This window comes from Sinocyclocheilus anshuiensis, unplaced genomic scaffold, assembly GCF_001515605.1.
Source record: "Sinocyclocheilus anshuiensis isolate Anshui unplaced genomic scaffold, SAMN03320099.WGS_v1.1 scaffold106, whole genome shotgun sequence".
Classification (NCBI taxonomy): Eukaryota; Metazoa; Chordata; class Actinopteri; order Cypriniformes; family Cyprinidae; genus Sinocyclocheilus; species Sinocyclocheilus anshuiensis.
The window spans coordinates 1,801,654-1,811,261 of NW_015542347.1; the positions used below are offsets into that span (position 1 = coordinate 1,801,654).

The 9,608-nt window shown below is 37.7% G+C and overlaps 2 protein-coding genes across 2 annotated transcripts in view; one reads left to right on the forward strand and one right to left on the reverse strand.

Annotated features, from left to right (window-relative positions):
• The window catches only part of acad11 (acyl-CoA dehydrogenase family, member 11), a 90,731-nt gene that overhangs the window by 39,982 nt on the left and 41,141 nt on the right, over positions 1–9,608 (reverse strand). The gene's annotated exons all lie outside the window — the stretch shown is intronic.
• On the forward strand, positions 600–6,319 carry LOC107691437 (atypical chemokine receptor 4-like). Its single transcript, XM_016490031.1, has 2 exons — positions 600–905; positions 4,710–6,319. The coding sequence occupies exons 1-2, from the start codon at positions 786–788 to the stop codon at positions 5,871–5,873; spliced, it is 1,284 nt and encodes a 427-aa protein (XP_016345517.1). The 5' UTR covers positions 600–785; the 3' UTR covers positions 5,874–6,319.

Sequence of the window (9,608 nt, forward strand, 5' to 3'; positions counted from 1 at the left end):
TACTCATTTAAAATGAGAGATAATTTTCATGATGACAAAACACCACATAGGGTGCAAACGAATTGTCCTTAAGCCAAGGAAACACTGGTTTCTAGCCCTTACAGTTCAAACAAAAGTTATTAACATACGCATGAGTGCAAATTTTGATAGTTGGTGGCACTACTGTGATTGAGTTAGAGACTCCAAAATTGATGTGGTTAATGTTCAGACTGCCCTCTATCTGTGTGCCAGTTTTCACAACTTTGTTACCATATGGTTCTATGGGCTGCTGAGGAAGTAGAAGAGGAGGAAGAAGAAGAAAAACAGAAAGAAGAAGAAGAGGAAGAAAAGAAGATCAAAAGCAAAATGACTATTTAAATTAGATGCCTATGCACCTTCACCTTAAGATTTTTTCAAATTAATTTTTGCCATTAATATAACCCTTTTAAAATGAACCACAGTATTAACATTAGATACGTACGCATTTATATACAGAAAAAATATATTGGTTTATTTTCTTTTGGAGTTGGACTGCATAAAGTATCCATCATACATGCAAACTACTTCAATACAGTTTAAAACAACCTCATGAGTCTTTGTGTTGTGTTGTGTGTTGTGTGTTGTGTGTTGTGTTGTGTTGTGTTGTGTTGTGTTGTGAATATACCGAAATTCTTCCGCTTGAAGATTATCAGGAAAACACAGAGAGGGTCTCTGTAACCTGCAAGAGGAGGTTAATCTTTATTTTCTTGCACTCTTTTCGCCTCCTTTCTCTCTCCCTCCTCTACAAATAGTTTCCTCTGACGCACATGCAAACACACACCCATGGCCGTCCTCTTGCCCCATCTGCAATTATCAACAGAGTGTTTCACTTCTCTAGGTTGAAGGCAGCTCTTTCCAGGACAGAGTGTGACTCAGACGCTACAGAGGTAAGACACACTGCTGCATTTGCATTTCACATTCACATCAAAACTGCGGGTAACTCAAAGTCAAGGGTTTTGATCACTTTGTGTCACAACGACACAGGGGACAGGCATAATTTTACAGAATCATCATTGAAAGTAAACACTGGATTAAGAATACAGTAAACAATTAATTTAATAAATTTGGACATTTATTATGCTTTTTAGTCAGTATTTAGATTTTTTTAGTTGGATTTCTTTTGCAGTTAGTTTCCTTCACTGTCATCTATTTAGTCAAGGCAAAGTCCTGCTTACCGATCTTCAAAATGGGTTTATGACAGGGAAGGTAAAGTTCAAAATAAACACATTTCAGGAACACATTTAAATATGACTATGAAAAAAAAATGTCTTTGCAAAAAAAAAACTTGTTTCTGTATGCTAGTGAGAAAGCAGAATGGAATGAGGGTTTACCTGTGCAGTGTTAAAGTGACAGGATAAAAGCGTGTAACATACCCTGAGCTCCATAATAGACTAAAGTAATACAATACAAATTCTGTCATGGATTCAAGAATAAGAACAATAGATCACCTTTTTACATGCTTATTAAGCCTAAAGCCTCAGACATACTTTCTGCATTAACAGTTAAACTGTAACTTTTGAAACAAACTGTATACAAACGTATATAGAATAGAATAAAACACTTTGACACTGTCAAATGTTAACAGAACATGTTTGTTGTTAATGTAATGGACTACACTTGGATGCTTGTGGTTCACCCAAAAATGTAAATTCTGTCATGATTTACTCACCCTCGGTTTCTTCCAAACCTGTATGAATTTCTTTCTTATGCTGAATACAAAAAAACAAACAAACAAAAAAATATATATATTTTGAAGAATAAAAAAAAATAAAAATAACGTGTGGCCAAGTATGGTGTCTCATACTTGGAATTTGTGCTTTGCATTTAACCCATCCAAGTGCACACACACAGCAGTGAGAAGTGAACAAACATGCACACACACACCGTGGACACACACCCGGAGCAGTGGGCAGCCAATGCTGCGGAGCCCGGGGAGCAGTTGGGGGTTCGGTGCCTTGCTCAAGGGTCTCACCTCAGTCGTGGTATTGAAGGTGGAGAGAGCGTTGGTTATTCACTCCCGCCATCTACAATCCCTGGCGGACCTGAGACTCGAACCCGTGAACTTCGTGTTACAAGTCCGACTCTCTATCCATTAGGCCACGACTGCCCCGAGAGAATGTGGGTAACCAAACATTTGCTGGTCCCCTTTGACTTCCATAGGATTTTTTTCTCCAAACAAAGAAAGTCAATGGGGACCAGCAATGGTTTGGATACCAACTTTCTTCAAATATCTTCTTTTGTGTTCAGCAGAAGAAAGAAATGCATACAGGTTTGGAACAACTTGAGGGTAAGTAAATGAGGACAGAATTTTCAGTTTTGGGTGAATTATCCATTTAAATTCATATATTGTCTGCTGATGTTTGCATGAAATATTTATTTAGCAACTGCAACAATGCAAATTCAAATACAATCCAAATAAAGTATATGCATTTTGTCATAAAAATGCTTTAGTAGTGTATTAGTCTATTGGTATATTATGAAGTTTAAAATGTGCAGTAAAATTTAAAATGTCAGCAAAACAAAAGAAGATTAATGTTCGGAAATTTTGTACAGCCAAAAAAAAAAAAAAATGTTGATGTGGATGAATATGTTGTTATTCATCAGAATTTCAAAAACAGGTGCCAAAAGCTTTCCACAAGAGGAAAAAGTTCCATCCTAAACAGTGGCTTTTCTGGAAGAAACGTGCAGTTCATAATTAATCACTAGGACGTTTTTGAATAGTTTTTGACTGATGTTTTAAACATTTGGAATGTTATTCCAACTTTCTGGTTCTTTTTAAGTAGCATAGAAAAATGATTTGACATGGTAAATATGAATAGACAATAAACAAGTACAAAAAGCAGGCAATCTGCATCAGCTATAGATCTTTTAACAGCTGGTTCGCTTTTCACCCAGAAAGACAAAATCAGCTCCACTCAGTGACCCTATTAAACTAGCATGTGTTTTAACAGATTGGCAGGTACACTCAGTGTTATGTGGAACTCCACATGAGCAGCTGACAAAAGTCAAAGATGTGTGGTTTAGATATGCAAACAATGAGGAAGACCAGAATTGAGCATTTCTAGACCTTCACCTAAAAGAGTTCAGGGTTAAATAAACTCCTCTTCAATCCAACTATAGCAAAGCTACTAAGTTTACAATACGTCCAAAGCTCAAGTGCCACAAAGCTGCCCATACACTTTTATTTACTTTAAATGATTTCATAAGCTACTGTATATGGTGAAATAGACAACAACACTGCAAGCTGCTCGAATGATTCGGTCAGCCAAGCTGCACATGCGTGCACAGTTTTCGGTTTCTGTGTTGAGTTGTGTATGATCTCAAACAAGAACCTCCGGACCACTAAGTGAGAATGACGATATGGAAGAAATTACTAAGTAACATTCAAGATAAAGTTAGTCAGAACAAAGCACAGATGACACATTGAATCAGCAATCGAATGAAAGAGTAAATTAAAAAGATAAAGCATGCACAGACATCTAAAATGAAATAATTTTGTAGTTGTTTGGCTGTGCAGAGTCTAACAACATTATGCAGACATTATTATAGACAGATGTGAATTTTAAGGTGCTGAATCTTATTAAGATAACCTACAAATCCCATAATTCAGAATATTTGCTAATTTGCTAAATAAATGCCCATTCCCATGAAAACAAGTTTGTAATGCAGAAAAAAAAACAAGCGATATTTTTTTTCTACAATAAAAAATAACCTAAACTGAATGCAGATAAAATATATTGTATTAGATGGTACATTTTTATAATAAAATATTATTTTTCTTCAATATATTTATATATTTTCTACAATTGGTAAAAAAAAAAAAAAATGTTTTGACGAATTGCTTTTGTTCCTTTTTTAAGTTGCTTTGGATAACATCTGCTAAACACACAATGTAAAAACAATTTTGCCCTCTCAGAGTCTAAAACAAACATAAAGAAGTAGGAAAGATCCTACTTCTATTTCAGAGTTTTTGTAACTGTAAAGGATGTTTAAAGCCATTCTTGTTGGAAACAAATGGATGTGAGCAATTTTTTTACTTACACAGAAGACGCTTTTTAGCTCTAACACAACAAAATGAAAGGCACATTCGGTGTGTAACAGATTCTTTAGAAGACATTTTTTGTCACACAAGTCAGTAGACCAGCTAAATAAGCAGCTATAGCTAGTCATCATTAACTGCATACAAATTAAACTGAACCATCAAAATTCATAATTAAAACTTTCTTAAACAAATACCAAGGAACCAAGGAAACACTGGTTTCTAGCCCTTACGATTCAAACAAAAGTTATTAACATACACGAGTGCAAATTTGGATAGTTGGCGGCACTACAGTGATTGAGTTAGAGACTCCAAAATTGATGTGGTTAATGTTCAGACTGCCCTCTATTTGTGTGCCAATTTTCACAACTTTGTTACCATACAGTTGCTTCTGCCAAACCGAAATGACACTATCTCAGAAAGTAGGGGGCTAGGAGAAAATTGCTCAACATTGTAGTGCTGTTCATGCACACCAATCTCGTAAAATCAGATTATTCTGACATGGCTTGAAGGCAGCACATGTCCAATTGCAAAGCAAAGTTAGTTAATGATCTTCTTTTTTTTTTTTTTACATTTTACACAAGAAAAAAATGTGCAAAAGCTTTTATGTTAAAAACATTACATTAATGTTTACATTTCTTTCTCTCTTTAGATCATGATGAGTGTCCTTTTGGATTACGAACATGACTATCATTATCATGACCATGACAATAGTTCCAACCACAGTGACTATGATGACAAGGATTTTGCAGACTTCCACACAGTCTGCGACAAACAAGAGGTCCGGTCTTTCGCTGGGGTCTTTTTGCCAGTCGTCTACACCCTAGCATTGATCCTGGGCCTGGCAGGAAACTCGCTGGTCATCTTAATTTACCTTTCCCACAAACGCTTACGGACGCTGACGGACGTTTTCATCCTCAACCTGGCGTTCGCAGACCTCCTCCTGCTCCTCACACTGCCCTTCTGGGCTGCGGATGCAGTGAATGGCTGGGAGATTGGCACAGCCGCCTGCAAGATCACTTCAGCTCTCTACACCACTAACTTCAGCTGTAGCATGCTGCTGCTGGCCTGCATTAGCATAGACCGCTATCGTGCGCTAGCCAGAGGCTCCGCCACCGCCAACGCCCCAGCCAGGAGCAACGCCCGCAGGCAGAGGATAATCATGTGCCTCATGGTTTGGGGACTTGCCATTGTCCTCGGATTGCCAGATATGGTGTTCTACACGGTGAAGAAGCAGCACTCGAGTGGGCGTAATGCCTGCCGGGCAGTTTACCCACACAGCATGGCGCGGGCAGCTAAAGCAACTCTGGAAATTCTGGAAGTGTCTTTGAGCTTTCTTCTGCCTTTCCTGGTGATGATGTTCTGTTATTGCAGGGTTGGAATTCTGTTGGGTCAAGCCGCAACAGCGGGCGTACGTGGTGGAAGGAGATGGCGGGCATTTCGGGTTTTGATAGCAGTAGTAGGTGTGTTTCTGTTGACCCAGCTCCCCTATAATGTGGTAAAATTAGTCAGAGCCCTGGATGTGATCTACATTTTAGTGACAGAATGTGAGGTGAGCAAAAACCTGGACCGGGCCAATCAAATCACTGAAAGTCTGGCCCTCACGCATTGCTGCCTGAATCCTGTGCTCTATGTCTTTATTGGCTCTTCCTTCAAAATGCACGTTCTGAAGCTTGTCAAGCGCTGCGGGCAGACAGGAAGAGGGTACCGCCATGGCAATGAACAGCCCACTGTCGAGATCTCCCTTAAGTCAGGCACACAAACTCACACTCACTCTTCGTCGGAAAATGAAGACACGAGTACGTTCACCATATGACACCGCAATAACTTCAACAATGAGGACTGCCAACTATATTCCAGGACATTATTTTAAAAATGAAAGTTTTTAAGTAACTTTGACAATAACAGTCATGTACAAAGTTCATTAAGTTCGAAGTATAATTCAGTTTTGATGTGATCGCTAGTGTATGCGTATAAAGTTGAACACGTTTCTTTTTCTTTTCTTTTTTATTTTTTGTTAACTTACATGAACACAGGCACTAAAAACAAATTCACTAGAAAGTTTAATTTGTGTTCAGTGTCCGCACTATTTCCAGTCATTTAAACTAGAGTTGCAGGTTTCTTTTAACCCCTCTCAAATAGGGATGGGTCACAATTTTCAAATATTCGATTAGTTAATTTAATTATCGAATATCAAATAGGTTGTGCGATTATTGTTTAAAAAAGTCCCCATGTTTGCGAGAGAAAGTATTGAAATATATTTTTTCCTCCCATCTCGTATTTATTCCCTTTAGGGGCCCTAGCCTTATGAGCAGTTGATTTATGCTAATCGACGGACTGTTATGTTAATAAGTGCTGTCATTCAGTTATGTTTATTATATTACATTTTTCAGCATGCTACCATCATTATATGGCTTGAGTTAAGATAGCCTATCTTCTAATGAATTAAACTGTTTATTATACAGATTGAAAGCATGAATGGTCTCTCTCCCTCTCTCTCTGTTTATGGCTGTGTAGCCTATACGTGCGTGTGTGCATGCGGGGAAGGGGTGCGATTTCCGAATAATAATTTAATAATTCACAGCGATCTTCGAATATTATTTTTGCTTGAAATGCCCATCCCTACTCTCAAAAGTTCTCATCAGTAATGGCATATATTATTATTGTTACTGCCGTCTCCATTATTTTTCAACTGTAAAACAAAAGGCTGGGGCAGTGTTGCCAACTATGAAAAAAACATTAAGGTGCATGTATGAGCTAAGCATTCAGAGTATGTGTGGTTAGAAAAATCTGGCTAAACATACAGTATATGCATGTACTATGCCGCTGATGCAATTTACACCACACACACTGTACGCATACTCTAGCACACATGTAAAAATCTAAGTATACTTTGGCCTTAAGATTAATGCATTAACCAGAAACATTCCACTTAAACATCTTTTGTTATATGTTTAAAGATCAAAGTATGCTGTTTATCAGAAGACTTGCATGGAATCTGAGCCCGCAGAATTCCATGGAAAACTTGACAGAATATATCGTTAACAACACTTGTGTGTTTGTTTATTAAGTGTTTTGATTGCTAATGCTCTCTGCTAACAAACAATAGTGTCATTACTCAGTTTTAGCTAATAATAGTCCACAGTATCCCCAAAATCAGTGCATTAACCAGGAAAAATAGATTCTATGTGTGCATATTTATTAGTTATTATACTGACCACTTATAGAAAGTGTATAGTGAACTCAGGGATCTTGTGTAGAACAGATACCCTGCATACCAGACGTTACATTTTGTATATTATATATCAACAATGTAAATATATTTTTAGATTAAAGCATACTTTATACACTTGGCCTTGTATTGAGCTTTGGTGTTATTTCTGGTTTGGAATCCCATATGTGCTTGCACAGAAAAGTCTGCAGGAAAACAAAGTATACAAACACACACAAGTCACATGTACAGAAGATTATGCTTTACACACAGGATAGAAGCCACAGCATCTGATTCTGGTTGTAAGTGTGTGGTTTTGAAGGAGAGTTTGTGAATTAATGGGAAGGTTATTATGACAGCACAGATGATATTTGGAAAGCAGATCGGAAAAAGAGGTTCATGAACAAAAGTGGTCAACCATATTTTTTCTTTAAAAATAATAAAATAAATGGGGGAAAAAATTAAAAGAAATAAAAGCACAGAGAGAGATAAATTATTGGCTTAATTAGCAGGATTTTAGACAGCCATATGTTGTTACATTTATTTCTGAATTATTACCAACAACTATGAATTATTAATGTCTGGTGCTCTGAAATTACAGTTCAGCCTTGAAGTTCTATCTCTTTAAAAGAGACTTGCTGATGATAATCCGCTCTGCAAAACTAACGGAATGCATAGTTGATATAAAAAAAACTGGATGACTAGTAATTTCTTACTGCTAAATTCAGAAAAAAAAAACAGAGGTGTTAATAATAGGGCCTAAAACCTCCGCATGTAATGACCTAGAACACTGTTTAACACACGATGGTTGCTCTGTCAGTTTTTTATCATCAGTTACGTAGGAACGTAGGTGTGCTATTTGATAGCGATCTTCCCTTCAAAAGCCACATTTCTAGCATTTGTAAAACCGCATTATTCTATCTTAAAAATATATCTAAATTACGACCTATGCTCTCAATGTCAAATGCAGAAACGTTAATTCATGCGTTCATGACTTCAAGGTTGGATTATTGTAATGCTTTATTGGGTAGTTGCTCTGCGCACTTAATAAACAAACTCCAGCTGGTCCAAAATGCAGCAGCTAGAGTTCTTACCGGTACCAGGAAGTATGACCATATTAGCCCGGTTCTGTCAACACTGCACTGGCTCCATATTAAACATTGTATAGATTTCAAAATCTTGCTAATTACTTATAAAGCCCTGCATGGTTTAGCTCCTCAGTACTTGAGTGAGCTCGTATTGCATTACAGTCCTTCATGCCAGCTGCATTCTCAAAACTCTGGCCATTTGATAATACCTAACAGCAAAATCAACTGCGGGTGGCAGATCCTTTTATGATTTAGTGGCCAAACTCTGGAACAATCTACCTAACTTTGTTCTGGAGGCAGACACAGTCTGTCAGTTTAAATCTAGATTAAAGACCCATCTCTTTAACCTGGCTTACACATAACACACTAACACATTTATATTATTGAAATCCATTAAAGGATTGTTAAAGGGTTAGTTCACCCCAAACGAGTTACGTCTTCCTCCATTTTGGAGAGTACCCAAGAGCGTAATCGACGTAATCAGTGTTGTTTACGTTCGGAGGAGAAAGCGTGTGCATGAACGTAATCTCCATAATCAGCGTTGTTTATGCTTAGGGGAAAGCGTGCATATGTGTTGTGATACTCTAAAATGGCGGAAGATGTGACTCGGGGGAGAAGAATTGTTGAATAAATTGTTATTTTTGTTTTCTTTGCGCTCAAAAACTATTCTCGCAGCTTCGCAATACTGAAGTTGAGCCACTGATGTCACATGGACTGTTTTACCGATGTCCTTACTACATTTTTGGACCTGGGAACATTAAAGTTGCGTTGCTGTCTATGCAGGGTCTGAGAGCTCTCACATTTCATCAAAAATATCTTAATTTGTGTTCCGAAGATGAACGAAGGTCTTACGGGTTTGGAACGACATGAGGGTGAGTAATTAATGACAGAAATTTCATTTTTGGGTGAACTATCCCTTTAAGATGCATTAATTAGGTCAACCAGAACCAGGAACCAGTCCAGATGGTGGAGCAGCACTTAGAGACAACACCTACAGCCCTGAATGTCAGTGGAGATGATGTCAACTAGATGTGCCCCAGAGACAGATCCCCAGCAAAGACCACATCACATAGATGGCCATCGGGACAAGACCACTGGAACCAGATGACTCCTCTGCACAATCCGACTTTGCTGCAGCCTGGAATTAAAGGGGTCATATGACGTTGCTAAAAAGAACATTATGTTGTGTATTTGGTGTAATGCAATGTGTTTATGCGGTTTAAGGTTCAAAAAACACATTATTTTCCATATA

Excerpts from the sequence above, each read along its gene's own strand:
- LOC107691437 (XM_016490031.1), top strand. The coding sequence starts at position 786 with ATGCAAACACACACCCATGGCCGTCCTCTTGCCCCATCTGCAATTATC. Across the intron at positions 906-4,709 it reads GTGACTCAGACGCTACAGAG|ATCATGATGAGTGTCCTTTT; the intron begins GTAAGACACACT and ends TTCTCTCTTTAG.